We start from the raw sequence: 16832 nt of genomic DNA, 5'->3' as shown, positions 1-16832 counted from the left end.
GACCTGGATGTGGCCCCCGGCTTGCCTGGATTAAACCCCCGAGGCTCTCCTCAGCACTGGGGGACCTTGATACACTAGTCTCCCCACCATCCCCCCGTGGGGCTGGAGCACACAAAATCAACTAGCCTAGGCCCCCTTAGGCTTTGGTGTGCAAAGGGAACATGGGAAGTGTCTTTCTCCTTCTCAGTCAGGGACCACATCAGTGAGGGATCTGTTTTCTTTTCCTAGCTTCACTTCCTCCCTGGATTTTTCTGTGGCTCAGTGGCCCTCAACCCAAAAAAAGTTCCCCACCCCATGTAAGCATTTCTCAATCTGACTCAGTTGCTGAAAATCTCAGCAATCACACAGTTACATGCATTGACAGCTCTGCTTTATACTATAGAGCCCGCAGCGAAGCCTCCGCCAGCCCCTGCCTGCTCTGCTCCCACGGAGGAGGCTTCCCTAACCTGTGGCGGGCAGGTGGAAGGGGGGGGGGGAGATGGGGGATGCGGTGGGCCTGGAGCAGTCCTTTGCCCAGGGCAAGCAGGGAGCTGCTCAAGACCCTGCAATAAACTGGAACCAGTAAGCATTACCCATTTACAGTGATGCTTACTGGTTATCCAGTTAACTGGTTAACCTTTCACATCCCTAGTTTCTACCTTGTCTTAATATTGAAGAATTATTTAACATTTCAATAAAATGTTACTACCTAATAAATAGATATTACAGTTTTGTTACCAGTACTAAAGCAAAATGAAAACTGATTTTAAGATGTGACACTGAGCAAATATAGGCATCCTCAACTTAAGTTATTTCAATTTAAAAATATTGTCAGGACAAAGCTACTACCTAACAGTTACATGAGATAGAGGCATTTTTAAAGGGTTTAATAACAATTAGCATCCATTGAATGTACCAAAAAAGTTAATGAGCTCGGAGCTAAGTGTTATCAACCTGAAGCCTCCCCTACTCTCCCTTTTACAAGCAAGTTTTAAAGTATTGTGTTAGATTCTTCTCATTCCAATTACGGTTTTTTGATTAACAACAGCCTATGTGAAAGAAAAAAAGGCATGCAAGTAAATTAATGGACATGTAACGAAAGTGTGAGATGTGTATTTCCAGCCCTAAAAGAAATTAAACAATTTTACCATAACACGTTTACTTACCATGAGGCAAAAATGTATTTTTGTAACTTCATAACTTTCATTTTATCATGGGGTATGTCTACACTTGCACCCTCTTTCGAGAGAGGGATGCAAATGAAGACATTTGAAATTGCAAATGAAGCCACGATTTAAATATCCCGCACTTCATTTGGATAATCATGTTACAGCGCTATTTCAAAATAACAGACGCTGTTAAGACACGGTTATTTCAAGAAAAACCCCTTCTCTCAAAATAACCTTTATTCCTCATACAATGAGGTTTACCAGTTATTTCGAGATAAGGTTTTTTTCTTAAAATAACCGCATCTTAACAGCATCTATTATTTCGAAATAGCACTATAATGCAAATATGCAAATGAAGCAAAGGATAGTTAAATCCCAGCTTCATTTGCAATTTCAAATGTCTTCATTTGCATCCCTCTCTCGAAAGAGGGTGCAAGAGTAGACATACTCATGCTTAATAAACCCTCATTTCCCTCCTGTAGTTTGCATTAAAATACACCTGTAGTATAATACAAACTCTACATACTCTCTAAATTAAAAATTACTGAATTTAAGATGTAACTTTTACCTTCTACTAAATTAGGACTACTTAATCTCAGGGATAGTGTCCCTTGCCTCAGTTTGCCAGAAACTGGGAATGGGCAATAGGGGATGGATTACTTGATGATCTTCCTAAATTTGAATTGTGGGATTTTTGTTACTGAATTTACAGAACTAAAATTGAGTTTGCAGGGCTGGCAGTTATATTTAAGTCACCTATTTGCTTGTAACTGAGAAAATCTGATTTGCAAATTACTGGGGCACAGATTCCAAGGCCAGAAGAGATCATTATGCCCATTAAATCTGACTCCTATATAACAGAAGCCATAGAACTTTCCCAAAATAATTCCTAGAGAAGATATTCCACAAATCATCTAATCTTTATTTAAAAGTTATCACTGATGGAGAAGTAAATTGTTCCAGTGGTTAATTACTCTCACAATTTACATCTTACTTCTTGTCTGAAATGTGGCAAGGGTCACAGTCAAAATAAATCTCCAAGGTTCAAAGGTAGTAAAAAATGCAACATTTAAGTACCAAAAGTTCAAAGCACCTAAATCTGCAGCTTTCATTATCTTCAGCACCTCTGAAAATCAAATCATTTAAAGCATCTTCATTTTTTAAACTTGACAATTTTCCATACTTCCAGAGTAGTTTCACTGCAGTCATAGCTGTGTTAATCCAGTTTTATGCTGCTATCATGGCACTTGAACTGATTTTTTAAAATTATGGCATGGTCTGCTACCAGTCTTACCTGACCACTTATTTTTCTCCAACAAGCATTTATAAGACATGCTTAAAAGCTGAGCCCCTAGGCAATCATTTCTCAAACTCACTCAATATACCCTTGTCAGAAAGGTCTGAGAAAATAGGAGAGTCTGAAAGTCAACCTCATGCTTTGTATTGCACATAAAAATTTAAAATATCTAAACTATGTCTCAATAACAATACAATAGCCTGTCAGGTTGTGTTCCTATTTTTTAAAATGGAAACCTGAATAGCGAGAATGTAAACAGTAGCACCGGAAAAGCCCTTCTAAGATGAACCTGCAGACATTAATCATTCCATTTTACTTTCTGAACAGTTCTCACGATGATGCCTCAGCCACGCCGGACTAAATTTTAACAACCTGATTCTCGTTTTCAAATGTGATCATCACTTTCCCGCCTGCTGACTGAAATGATGGTTTGGGTCAGACTTTCCTTAGACAGACTCTTAACACCCCGCCATAGCGCTGCACATGACTATTTGAAAGGCTGAACCCTCTGCCCGAACAAGGCAAATTGCTGCGTCTCAGAGCAACGAGCTGAGGGCGGATTTGCACGTGTTTTATCCGTGCCGGAGCCGGGGTGGGAAGGACGTGTCCGCGGCCTCGGCCGGCTCCGGAGACAGGCCTGCGCCACCCAGCACAAGAAAGGAAATAAGGGCTTCTCCGCCTCCTGCCCGGGGCGGCTGGGGGGGACAGGGCCGCAGGCATCGGGGGTTTCCTGTCACACTCGCAGCCCGGTTCCGCCCCGCGCCCCTCACACAGCGCGTCACCGCCTCCAACCGGCCCGCGCGCCGCCCATGACCTTTCACCCCTTAGTCCCGCCCCGAACGGGAGGGGGGAGCTGGCGCCCGTCCTGCCAATCATCGCTACCAGCCGCGCTCGCTCGCTCCCCAGCCGTTGCCCCCCCCCCCCCGCTGTAACCGTGGGGCGCAACAGCCTCGGCCCCCAGCCGGGTGGCACTTACCGTCCCGGGACGTGCCCATGAGCTGGTCCAGCATGGCGCGCATCTGGGCCTGCGCCGACATCCTGAGCGCGCGGGGCCCGGCCGAGCCGGCGGAGTCGGTGTGAGCCCCGCCGACAGCGGCCTACAGCGCTTCGGGCCTGACGCTGCGCTCGCCCCCGCCCTTTGGCGGGTCCGGGCGGAGCCTCTCGCCGCGGCCGGTGAAGGCTACGATGGCGCCTCCGCCTCGCGTTCGCGGTTCGTGCCGAAGGGCAAAGCGGGAAACTGCCTCGCGCTACTCTCGGTCTCGCGACTTCGCTTTCCCTCCTCCCCCCGCGCCGCGCCGCGCGCTCCCTTCACGCTTGCTAGACGCACGCGCGGCAGCGGTAACGGAAACCCGCGCGCGCGCGCGCGCTCTCCCTTTTTGACGTCAGAGCCATTAAGTTAAGCACCCGCTGATTGGGCTTGTGGACGTATCTGTCTGTGACACAAGCGGCTCCGCGGTTCCTGGTTGGATTCTGGAACCTTTAGTCAGGCTGGGCGAGCGAGCGAGCGCTGATTGGGCACGGGGCTCTCGTTCTCGTTCTGTGTGACGGCCTCGCTCTTCTCCCGCCCTCGAGGCGGGCGAACCCAAGAGTTGTATTTGCCTCTTCATTCAATAAAGGCGGAAGAACCAACCCCCGCCTCTCCTCCAAGACTAGTACAATCCGAGCGCCGCTTGAGGAGCGTACAGCGGCTGCGCTGTCCCCGCACGAGCCGCTGGAACGCGCTGTGGGGAGGGCTCGAGGGCTGCCTGCGTGGCCGGCGGCGCAGGTGAGCACCTAGGCTGCGTTCCCTGCGCGCGCCAGCCACGGGGGCGGCGCCCGGCAGCCAGGGGTTGTCAGGCTGGCTCTGCGCGCCGCCCAACGGGAGCGCTGCGACCCCGCGCCAGGAAGAGGCCGAGCTCGAGGACCGCCACGCTCCCGTGAAAGCAGCGCAGTCAGATCTTGCCATAATGGAGAAGGCGGGGGCCAGACTCAGTGACTCCCACAGGTGGCTGTATTGATGGGGACAGACCCCCCCCAGCTGCGCACAGAGACCCCCCCCCCGCCACAAGGGCTACAGGCCCCAATTAGGGTAATTTTTTCCTCTCAACCAACTGGGGAAGTAGAATCATTTAGCCTAGATCTGCTCCTTCCACAACAATCACGAAAGAGTCAAATACACACTCACACACTCACACTCTCCAAATCAGTTCATGTGTATCATCACTTCCATTTCTATACAGCACTAATCTGGCAGTTGAAGCAAACTGTTTCATCCAAACACAAATACTTAAGACATGAAACCAAAGTATTAAAAATGAGTCGACAAAGGTTTATCTTCATTGAAAATCACACCATTTTTACCAAACTGGGCTTTTCAGTCTTCAATTAATTCAACTGACAGAGACCAAAGTCTCTGTGCATGTTCTACTCCAATCTCCAAAATACAAAGGAATGAGATAATTTGAGGAAATATTTTTATCATGTGTAATAATACTTTACATTGAATATGAGGAAGAAAACTACATAGCTCCAGGAGAAAAGGAAAGAAAAAGCAGTAGCAACTTTCTTCCAAATCAGAATTGGACATAACAGACATACTGAGTCAAACCAAAGGTTCATCTAGTCCTCTATCATGCTTTATGACAGTGGCCAATGTCAGGTGCTTCAGAGGGGATGAACAGAACAGGGAATCATCAAGTGATCCATCCACTATCACCTATTCCCAGCTTCTGGCAAACAGAGGCTTTGGACACTTTTTTAGAGTATGGTTTTACAATCCTGCCCATTCTTGCTAATGGTTATTGGAGGACCTAACCTCCATGAATTTAGCTAGTTCTTTTTTGAATTATAGTCTCTTGGCATTTACATCCTCTGGCAGAATTCCACAGGTTTACTGTGCATTGTGTGAAGAAATACTTCCATTTTAAAGCTGTTGACTATTAATTCATTTGGTGCCCCCAAATTTCGTACTATGAGAAGGAATAAATAACACTTCCCTATTTCTCCAAAACAGTCATGATTTTAACGATCTCTGACATATCTATAAACTTGTATTTTTCTGTTGTTCTTGTGTAGGCTCTATAGCAACATCTGTATAGCATGTGGCTGTTGGTACCAGCTCTTTTAATTGAACAGCCAATATCTTTCTGTCCCTCTTTTCCACACATTCCTCTCAGACCTAAGATTTACTGCTTGACACAGTAGCTCTTTGTACTTGGTCCCTTTCACATACATGGATACTTTGTCACAGTATATCCAAAATTTTTCTGTACACTGGTGGATGACAAGCCAATTCCCTTTATTGATTTTGTACAATTCATTGCCAGTTTCTTAACTGTAGTTGAAAGATTCTGCTTGTTTTTCAAGTTTTTGCAGAATTTTTGTGTGTGTGTGATCTTTCTACAATTTTTATAGTAAAATATATTAGCTACTTCATTGGAGTCTTTATATTGCACTAGAACACTTACCCAGCATTGCCCAGGGGCGGAGAGGTGGGTATGCAGGCCTCCTGCCAGGATGGAGTGAAGCGGTACACGGACCCAGACTGGCAGTGGGAAGTAGGGGGTATGCAAGCCTGGGTGGGTGGAGGGGTGGGGAGATGCACAGGCCTCCTGCTGGCGCTCCCTAAGCCCATTACAGAGTTGTGGGAGGGCTTGCAGGCCTCCTACTGGCCCATGGGGGGAAGGGTAAAGTCATGCAGGCCGGCCGGCCATGGCCATGCTGAATCTGGAGGAGAGGTGAGGATGGGGCCAGCAGAACTTTCCCACTGGAGCTGAAGGGCAGGGTTTGGGATAGGGGAGCCACTTACTTGGACTGGTGGCAGGCTATATATGTATACATATACACACATTTTTGGATCTTTATGGCTCTCTTGGTTTGGTCTGCACACCTTTATCATGTGTGTTTTTAGACTTTTGCTCTGTTCATGGACCCTTTCTAGAAACTTCTGAATCAGATTCCATTGTTCATTCAGAAACCACAGCTTCATAACAATCAAATCTAAAGCAGACAGAGGAAAAATACATAAAATCAATTTTAAGGTAGTTAGACACAGTAAAGTACTATGACCTAAGATGTAAGTTGAAAAATAATGATTTTAATGCCAGTAGGATCAAAATATGTTTTTACATGAAGCATTGTGTGCTTCTGCCCCCTGTTGTTAGGTTGTTGGTAGTTGCCATGGCAATTGATTATACTTTTCATTATTTTAATTTAAAAAATTACCCCAAACTGAGTGAATATGATTTATTTTTAATCAAAAGTATGGCCCAAATTTGTTTTTTACCCAGTGTCTGCTGTTATATGTATTGTTTGGTTGGAAGCCCTATAACTCTATCTTCAGCTATCATACAGAAAGATCGACCCCTATTTTTGTAATTGTATGCATGGAACTTTAAAAAAAAAAATGGGAATTTGCCTGCCCCATGGTACCAAACAGTTGCCTGGCTCATGGTTTAATGCATTTGCTATCAACGTACTTTTTTTGCCCTTCACAATGTAGTAATAGTTGTATAATTTTAATGTGAATAAAATATAATTGAATGGAATTGTGTGAGGTGAGTGAATGCATAGTATGTCAGAGCACCTGCAACATCATATGCTGAACAAGTACTTTTTTTACAAGGTTTTTTTGTTTTGTTTTTTTTTTGTCCTCTGAGTCCCTTTCTTTGGATGGAATGTAACTTTTCACATCAGGGTAAATTTGGAGAACGATCATGTTAAAATACAGAATGAAATTATGGCAGTGTAATAACAGCAGTTCTTTAGAGACCTCTCTCCTGAAAGTCAGGTTCCTGTGGGTGTAACTGGCAAGACCAATAGGTTCGATCTGCTTCTTAAGTTTTATGGGCAATGTTATAGGAGCTCATTTGTTAGTCTCCAAGGCTACATCTACACTACATGCTTCTTGCACAAGAAGCCTTTTGTGCAAGAGTTTTTGCACAAAAACTTCTTGCGCAAGAGCACTTCACACCTCAAAGCACATGGCAAAAGCCATGTGCTTTTGCACAAGAGAGCGTCCATACTGCATGGACGCTCTTATGCAAGAAAACTCTGATGGCCATTCACAGAATGGCCATCAGAGCACCTGTTCTTTTTCCCATAGGGGTTTCTTGCGCAGGAAACCCTCTGGAGCATCCATACTTGCCTTCTTGCACAATAGCTGTAGCGCTAAAAGCAGTTATGCCTCAGAAAAGGAGGTTTACCTATGGTAGAAAAAGCCCTCTGTTCTGCCGTTTAACTGCCCATTTAATTGCGCAAGACCTCTTTTGAGGTGTGGATGCTCCACAGATTTTTGCACAAAAACAAATGTTTTTGAGCAAAAACCTTGTGGTGTAGACGTAGCCTAAGGGTACGTCTACACAGCAGCATTATTTTGGAATAACTGACATTATTCCAAAATAACATAGTCTAAATAACATAGTCTGCATCTACACTATAAGCAGTTATTTTGACATAATGTCCAAATATTGTCGAGCTGGAAGACTTCTTACTTTGACTCCTGAAACCCTCATTTTACAAGGAGTAAGGGAAGTGGGAGGAAGAGGTGCCACAGAACTACTAGTTTTTAAAGTTACAGACTAACACGGCTACCCCACTGAGACATAAAACAGAGAACTGCAATAGCAATCCTGCACACAAAAACCTACCAGCTGTCCAATCCCTAGAACAATGTTGCCATCTAGTGTCCCAAAAGATCCTTTGATTTGTTGTGCAAGTTCCAAAACAGCTAAGCTCTCACTCTTCTGTATCCAGAAACACATTAAAATGGTTTTACACATTGCTAGTATTGAACCAAAATGTTTTTTTAAAAAGATTTAACATAATTAAAGATTTGAAGTTATTGATAAAAATTTGAGTTAAAGGGGGGGAAGTATGTTGCATTGCTCAAAATCTACTTTAACCAGATTAGGAAGGGAAATATACCACACGCGAACACACACACTCACCTCTCTTCAGCTGGAGAGAGGGTGAGCACTACAATAGTGGGGAAGTACTGCAGAGAATAACATGTATATTTTAGGGCTGTCAAGTCATTAAAAATTTAATTGTGACTAATTGCATCATTAATCACGCTGTTAATAGAATACAATTTATTTAAATATTTTGGGTGTTTTTTACATTTACAAATATATTGATTTGATATTACAACAGAATACAAAATGTACAATGCTCACAAATATTTGCACTGTAAAACAGTATTTTTCAATTCTCCCATTACAAGTAGTGTAATGCAGTCTCTTTACATGAAACTTGAATTTACAAATGTAGCATTATGTACAAAAAAACCTGCATTAAAAATAAAACAATGTAAAACTTTAGAGCCTACATGTCCACTCAGCCCTATCTCTTGTTCAGCCAATTGCTCAGACAACTGTGTTCACATTTGTAGGAAATAATGCTGCCTATTTGTTGTTTCATGACACTTGAAAATGAGAACAGGCATTCACATGATACTGTTATAGCCAGTGCTGCAAGATATTTATATGACAAATGTGCTAAAGATTCATATGCCCTTTCATGCTTCATCCACCATTCCAGAGGACATGCATCCAAGATAATGGTGAGTTCTGCTCAATAACAATCCAAAACAGTAGACCAACACATGTTCATTTTTATCATCTGAGTCAGATGGAACCAGCAGATTGATTTCCCTATTTGGTGGTTAGGTTCTGTTGTTTTCACATCAGAATCTTGCTCTTTTAAGATATCTGAAAGCATGCTCCACACCTTGTCCCTCTGAGATTTTAGGAGGCACTTTAGATTCTTAAAGTTTGGGTTGAGGGCAGCATCTATCTTTAGAAATCTCATATTGATACCTTCTTTCCATTTCTGTCAAATATGCAGTAAAAGTGTTCTTAAAATGAACAATGTCCTAGGCCATCATCCAAGACTGCAATAATATGAAATACATAGCAGAATGCATGTAAAACAGCAGGAGGTATACAGTTCTCCCCAAAGTAGTTGAATCACAAATTTAATAATATTTTAAAATAAACCTCATCAGCATGGAAGCACATATCCTTTGAACTGGTGAACAAAGCATGAAGGAGTATGCCAATGTTTACGATATCTGGTATGTATATACCATGCAATGCAGATTACAAAAGTGACATGTGAATACCTGTTTTCACTTTTTAAAAATATTATTTTTACAGTTCAAATATTTATAATCTACTGTATATTTGAGATTTCTGTCTGTCCATCTACCTGTTCAAGAACTCCTCCTAAACAGTGAGGCTACGTCTACACTGGCATGATTTTCCGGAAATGCTTTTAACGGAAAAGCTTTCCATTAAAAGCATTTTTGGAAAAGCGCGTTGAGATTGGCAGGATGCTTTTCCGCAAAAGCACTTTTTGTGGAAAAGCGTCCGTGCCAATCTAGACGCGTTTTTCCGCAAAAAAGCCCTGATCGCCATTTTCGTGATCGGGGCTTTTTTGCGGAAAACAAATCTGGGCTGTCTACACTGGCCCTTTTGCGCAAAAGTTTTTCGGAAAAAGACTTTTGCCCGAACGGGAGCAGTATAGTATTTCTGCAAAAGCACTGACAATCTTACATGAAATCGTCAGTGCTTTTGCGGAAATTCAAACGGCCAGTGTAGACAGCTGGCAAGTTTTTCCACAAAAGCAGATGATTTTGCGGAAAAACTTGCCAGTCTAGACACAGCCTGAGAGTTAGAATCTCCAAATTTGGTATATAGCTTCTTCTTATTGTAACTTAAAGCAAGGTAAAAGTTTGGTTGTGCTAGGAAAACAGGGTGTGCCTGGAATGGGATCACTTATCATAAAACCATACAGAAAAGAGACAATCACCAGGCAGGTGAAAAGGGCTGCCTAGGGCCACACCCTTTCCCTTACAGGACTGCCCAGCTCCGAGTTTTTTACCCCATGGGCACTCTTTAGGGAGGATGGGGGAAGGAGGGTGGTTAAGCTCCCCCCCCCCCTAGATTAGTATGGGGACATTGCTGACTGCTCCCCTTCATTAGGGAGAGGAAAGTGCAGTGTGCTGCATTCCTTATCATGCCTGGCAAGCACAGGAGGCAAATAAACGTGGATCTGCCCCAGTCAGGGGACATGCACCCCTTCCCTGGCTGCGCCCACTTGATTTGCAGCAGCCTTGGACAGGTTCTTCTCACCAGGCCCCAAGTAGCTTCAGTGAGAGAGATCTGGAGTAGTCCTCCCTCCCACGGCAGTCTGCATACTGAACCCTGATCCATAGCCCCACCTCAAAGCGAAGATTAAAATGAAGCAGCTGTATTAAAAAAATAATGAAGGACTCAAATCTGGTAGTAAAAAGTTAACAGAAATTAATCAACAGCCCTTATATATATATATATATATATATATATATGTGTGTGTGTGTGTGTATGAAAGATTTCAATAAATAGTTTGGAAGGTATTAGAAAGGGAAAAGTGCTTGGCCTAGGGAGCCAGTGCTGAGTACTAGCTAGTCGTACTAGGTTTTAACCTCAACAAACTCTACTTTTATGACACTCTATGAAGAATCATCAATTTGTCACAAATTTATTCAGCTAATTTCTGATAATTTTGCATGTGCAACTAAGCTTTTTAATCTGACAAGGAAGATGCACCTAATACAGCTACCTTTCATCAAATTCACTGGAAACATTAATAGTGCTGTGGAAATCAGTTACAATACCCATTTCAATTCCCAGCATATACACATCTTGACTTTTAACAGCCCATAGAAGTCCTGATAAAAAATTGAAAATGATTGTTGGGCAGGGGATCTTGAGGAGTAAGTGTAGGTTACATCTAACCACACTGTTTAGTTACAAATGATGTTCAAACCCTCTCAAACACTGCAAATTTTAGGAGTTGCGGGTGGCTAAACACCAAGGCTGTGTCTACGCTGGCATGAATTTCCGGAAATGCTTAAAACGGAATACTATTCCGTTTTCAGTTTTTCCAGAAAAGGAGCGTCTACATTGGCAGGCTGCTTTTCCGGAAAAGCCCTTTTTCCGGAAAAGCGTCTGTGGCCAATGTAGACGCGCTTTTCCGGAAAAGACTACTGGGCTGTCTACACTGGCCCTTTTCCGGAACAGTGTTCCGGAATAAGGACTTATGCCCGAGCGGGAGCAGAATAGTTTTTCCGGAATAGCGGCTGATTTTGTACAGTAGAGCATCGTTGCTTTTCCGGAAATTCAAGGGCCAGTGTAGACAGCTCGCAGCTTATTCCGGAAAAGCGGCTGATTTTCTGGAATAAGTGGCCCAGTATAGACACAGCCCAAGGCTATATCTAGACTGGCATGATTTTCCAGAAATGCTTTTAACTGAAAAGTTTTCCGTTAAAAGCATTTGTGGAAAACAGCATCTAGATTGGCACAGACACTTTTCCGCAAAAGCACTTTTTGCTTTTCCGCAAAAAAGCCCCGATCGCTATTTTCGCAATCGGGGCTTTTTTGCGGAAAACAAAACTGGGCTTTCTACACTGGCCCTTTTGCGCAAAAGGACTTTTGCCCAAAAGGGAGCAGCATGGTATTTCCGCAAGAACACTGACAATCTTACATGAAATCGTCAGTGCTTTTGCGGAAATTCAAGCGGCCAGTGTAGAGAGCTGGCAAGTTGTTCCAGAAAAGTGGCTGATTTTCCTGAAAACTGGCCAGTGCAAAACTGAGATGTGCTTTTGTGCAAAAACATGCTGCCCGTCTACACTGGCGGGGAGTTCTTGCGCAAGAACACTGATGTTCTAATGTGTGAAATCAGTGCTTCTTGTGCAAGAACTATGATGCTCTCGCTCAGGAATAAGCCCTATTGCGCAACTGTTCTTGCGCCATCGGAGCTTTCTTGCACAAGAGAATGTCTACAGTGGCACGGATGCTTTTGCGCAAAAGCACATCTCTTGCGCAAAGGACATACCAGTGTAGACGCTCTCTTGCGCAAGTACTTTAATGCAAGCAGTCTTGCGTTAGAGAGTATTTGCGCAAGATCATGCCAATGTAGACGTAGCCCAACTGTTTTCACAGAATCAGGTAGAAGGAACCAAGAGTGCTACTTCCCATATGCTTTTGACCTGGAGATTGCAACATGTCCTCATAGATTCAGACCTGGCTAGAGTGATTTGTAATTGGATCAGACTACTGCAATGAACAGGCTTCATCTTAAATCCATTTGGAAGATGAAACTAGAACAGAATGAAGCAACTGACTTGTTAAATAGAATAGTTCTGTGAGTACATTACATCTTTTCTCTGGAAGATCCACTGGCTGCCTCTGTATTTTCAAGTAATTTGACTGATCAAACCCTAAATGCTCAGGGACTTTTCTACATGGGATGTCACCCGTTGCCAGCTTTGTCCACATATTCATTCTGCTGATACCATTATTGGACCTAACCAAGTGAGTTATAAGATCAAGAACACATATTCCTGCGCATCTAGAAATATAATTTATGCTATCATGTGCCGAAAGTGTCCGTCTGCTATGTACATTGGACAAACATCTCAGACACTTCGCCAAAGGATTAATGCCCACAAAACAGATATCAGACAAGATCACAAAGAGAAAACAGTTTCTTGCCATTTTAACCAGAAAGGACACTCTCTCAGTGACTTAACCACCTGCATTCTGCTACAAAGACCTTTTACATCTGCACTTGAAAGGGAATCCTCTGAACTGTCATTCATGTTAAAATTCGACACTTTTCAACAAGGACTTAACAAACATTTGAACTATCTCACCCATTACCAAGATAGTTTCCCCAATTATCACCTCTAATACCATTAACTCACAAACATCCCACTCTCCCTACCTCTAATATCATCAATTCACAGACACTTACCTTCCTTCCTCCCCCCCCCCCCCCCCCCGCATCCTCCTCCTGTTCTGTAATGTGATTTGTCCTTTTCATATTTGTTCATTTTTTTTAATTGCATCCTTTGGTATATATGGTTGTGACTACTTTCTTCCACTATTTGATCTGAGGAAGTGGGTCTGGCCCACGAAAGCTCATCATCTAATAAACCATCTTATTAGTCTTTAAAGTGCTACATTGTCCTGCATTTTGCTTCAACTACCCCAGACTAACACGGCTACATTTCTATCACCTTCCTTCAATACTTCAATACTCAAGATCAACTGAGGAGCAGCAGGTAGAGCCTTCTCAATCAAGACCCCATATTTCTCCTCTTCCCTCCAAGTAGGCAGTTGGGGATAGTACTTTTTTGAACATGCTGGAAAGGTGGGTTGATCATGAAATTAAAAGACCTTGATTTACTGACTGAGAGGAAAGCATGTTGCTGATTTCCTCCCCCCCCCCCCCCGCCCCCACAGGATATTTTTGTTAAATAAAACTAAATAAATATAAACTTCAAATTTCTAGTCATGTCAATTCAATTTATATAGTAGAGATACTTCACTTTTACAGACGTAACAATGTTTAACTTTTCTTTAGTGGCTGCTCTTCCTAAAGGAAGTGAAAAAACCTAGTAATTTCTGCAAGAAGTGGGACAACAAGCTCTCTCATACCCAAGCTTCTATTTCTTTTCTCAGGAAATCAGACTTTAATGTTCCAGCACATATGTTAAGCAAACAGTTGCCATATTTACATACATAATCAGTGTACTTATAACAGTGGCACTCAGCTCTCTTTTGTGAAACATTTGAGAGACACACTGTATTGAAGGTACAGGCAGTCCCCGGGTTACGTACAAGATAGGGACTGTAGGTTTGTTCTTAAGTTGAATCTGTATGTAAGTCGGAACTGGCGTCCAGATTCAGCCGCTGCTGAAACTGACCATCAGTTCTGCCTTACATAATCAACATAAGAACCCCAAGCGTCCCCAAGTCAGCTGCTGTTGAAACTGATCAGCAGCTGATTCCAGGAAGCCCGGGGCAGAGCAACTCTGCCTCGGGCTTCCTGTAGTCAGCGCTGGTCAGTTTCAGCAGCAGCTGACTTGGGGACGCCTGGGGCAGAGCAGCTGGGGTACTGCCAGGTTGGTCCAGTAGCACCCAGAGCGGCGCTGCTCTGCTACAGGTGTCTGGAGAAAAGCCTAGTCTGCTGGGGGGGGGGGGGGTGTACTAGCTGCGCCCCCCCCCCCCCCCCCCCGCATCCCAGCAGACCAGGAAGACGCGGGCGGCGGACCGAGACGCACCGCGGTCCCGCCGCCTGGGTCCTCCAGGGCTTTGCTCCCAGTCTCCCTGGTCTGCTGCCGGCTTCCCCGAGGCTTTGCTCTGCGTCTTCCTGGTCTGCAGACCAGGGAGACGCAGAGAAAGCCCCGGAGTACACGGGCGGCAGGACCGCGAGGTCCCGCAGTCCGTGTCCTCCGGGGCGAGCCCCGTTCGTAACTGCGGATCCGACATAAGTCAGATCCGCGTAAGTCGGGGACTGCCTGTACAGAAAAACCTGTGTTATCTGGTACGCTCGGGGATTAGGGCATTCTGGTTATCTAAAAATTCCAGTTATCTGAGGGTCCCATCAACCTAGAAAAAAACAATGGGACAATAATAGTAAAACTCAAGTTTTTAATATTGATAGTTTTGTAGTGTGAGGCAGATGGTCTCACATTTCTATTTTGAGTTAAAGATTATTAGCACTTCTTAAATAAAAAATTGTGAAGCCAATCATGGTAAACCAGGCCAGGCCGGTATGCCTGAAGATGTGACAGTATTGTGGCTGGGAGCAATGCTGGTTAACAAAGTTTTCTAGTTAACAGAGTGCAAGATAACAAAGGTTTCACTGTTTTAGAGAAAATCCAATTCTATTCCCTGAAGAAAATAATAATAAAAAAATAGTAAAAATTAATGATTAAGGCAAATGGCGCTCTTCTCTCCTGCATGGCCGATAGCAGTGGTAGGTGCTAGTGAAATCTTTAAAAAATAAACAAAGCTCTGTGCTTATTAGGAATCCTCTGCTGTTTTTCTTACAAGCAGTTCTTCACTCTTAAAATGATCAATTAAGGACAGCTAGAAAATACATTAGACAAGTACAGTCTTATCCAGAGATTCTGGACAGTTTCTGCACAATGTCACATCAGCTGAGAGGTTTGCCCTATTTCTCAGGGCCTTATCGGTCACATCTGAAATCAGCATCTGAAAAACAGATTCAGTCTCCTTCACAAATCTAAGGAAAATAGAAAATCTTTCGTCTGAAGTGGGTTGTGTGCAAGAAAGCTCGTGATACCATCTACACGTTTTGTGAAATCTTTAAGGCGCTGCAAGACTATTCTTTGTTTTGAAAAATCTATGTGTGAAAACGTAAATAAAAGCGTTTCAATAAATTGACTTTTATTTACAATAAATAGGAAGTGCAACTGAACAAAAGATACTTTTAAGTCCGTGAAAGGAAAACATTCCAGTGACCTCGCCCCTTCCTATGGATCCCATCCTTTCCCCCCTGGCTGCTGAGGCAGTTTAAGACCCACAAGGCCAGCAACTTCCTCAGTTGAGCGCTCTCCTTTGGCGTGGTACTCCTGGTGCAGCGCTAGGTGTTGGCGGACGCTGCGCAGAAGGCAGAGGTAAGTAGCAGCCTGGAAATGCAGCTCATGCTGGGCCCGGCAGAGTTTCTCGCTGGTGACCTGCAGACAGGAGAGGAGAAAGCCAAAGAGCAGCCTCAGCACGTGTACGGCGGGCGGGCGGGCGAGCTGCAGGCCCTCGCTGCTGAAGACCCGCCGTGACCTTTCTACCGCCACCCCCCAGGGAAGGGAATGACAGAAGCGAGCCCTGGGGGCCGCAGGCGCTGGCCGCGCAAACCAGGCTCTTTTGGCGCCTGCAGTGGCGGGACGCCTGGCTCAGCCCGTCCCGGCACCAGGGCCTGAGCGCTGCCCGGCCTGCCGCGCGCTGGAGCCCCTCAGGCGAGGACGCGACGCCCCTTCCCGGCGCTAGCTGCAGGGGGCGGCAGAGAGCGCCCCCGGCTCGCGGTTCCTGGGGGCGGGGACCGACGGGCTTGGCGAGGCGGGCGGGAGGCTCCGCCAGCGGCGTCCCGCCCCGCACCTGGTTGGCGCGAAAGGCCTCCGTGAGGTGCCGATAAGCCGCCGTGTCCCGGTAGGGGCGGCCCGCCTGGGCGCTGACGTAGCGGAGCTCTCGAAACAGGCTCCGTAACGTGCGGAGCGGCGAGCCCAGAGCCGCCATCTTGCCCATCCGCGCCCGTCTCTGCGCGCCCGCAGCCAATGGGGTGCAGGCGCCTGCCCTGCCAGCCAATGGGAAGCGAACACCTGGAGGAGACTAGACGCCGCCCTGGGTCGGCGGGCAGCAAGGCGCAGCACGAGCCAGCGAGTCGCCCTCGGGATAGGCGCCGCCAGGGTGCGCTATGGAGGGCCGAGTCGCCAAGGCGCTGGCAGGACGGGCAGTCGAGCGCCGAGGCAGAGTTGCCATTGGAAGAGCTGCAGGGGGTGGGGGTCACTGCCCGGCAGGGCCTGTGACCAGTGGCCAGACAGCCCCGCATCCCAGCGC

General features: G+C 45.2%; 1 protein-coding gene across 3 annotated transcripts in view; it reads right to left on the bottom strand.

Moving 5' to 3' along the window:
- Positions 1-16595, bottom strand: part of LOC102463405 (putative RNA-binding protein Luc7-like 2) — a 75028-nt gene extending 58433 nt beyond the window's left edge. The window contains exons 1-3 of one of the 3 annotated variants that reach the window (XM_014575832.3): positions 16374-16595; positions 15845-15958; positions 10270-10276 (exon numbers count right to left, since the gene is read on the bottom strand). In XM_014575832.3, the coding sequence (XP_014431318.1) occupies positions 10270-10276; positions 15845-15958; positions 16374-16520 (268 nt within the window). In that variant the 5' untranslated portion in view covers positions 16521-16595. Of the gene's footprint in view, positions 1-3421; positions 3801-10269; positions 10277-15844; positions 15959-16373 lie in introns of those variants that run through there. The other 2 variants (XM_075935401.1, XM_075935393.1) reach the window with 2 other exon arrangements.
- Between the last annotated feature and the right edge of the window lie 237 nt (positions 16596-16832).

Source organism: Pelodiscus sinensis, chromosome 1, assembly GCF_049634645.1.
Source record: "Pelodiscus sinensis isolate JC-2024 chromosome 1, ASM4963464v1, whole genome shotgun sequence".
Classification (NCBI taxonomy): domain Eukaryota; kingdom Metazoa; phylum Chordata; order Testudines; family Trionychidae; genus Pelodiscus; species Pelodiscus sinensis.
This window is presented reverse-complemented; position numbering and strand designations above follow the sequence as displayed.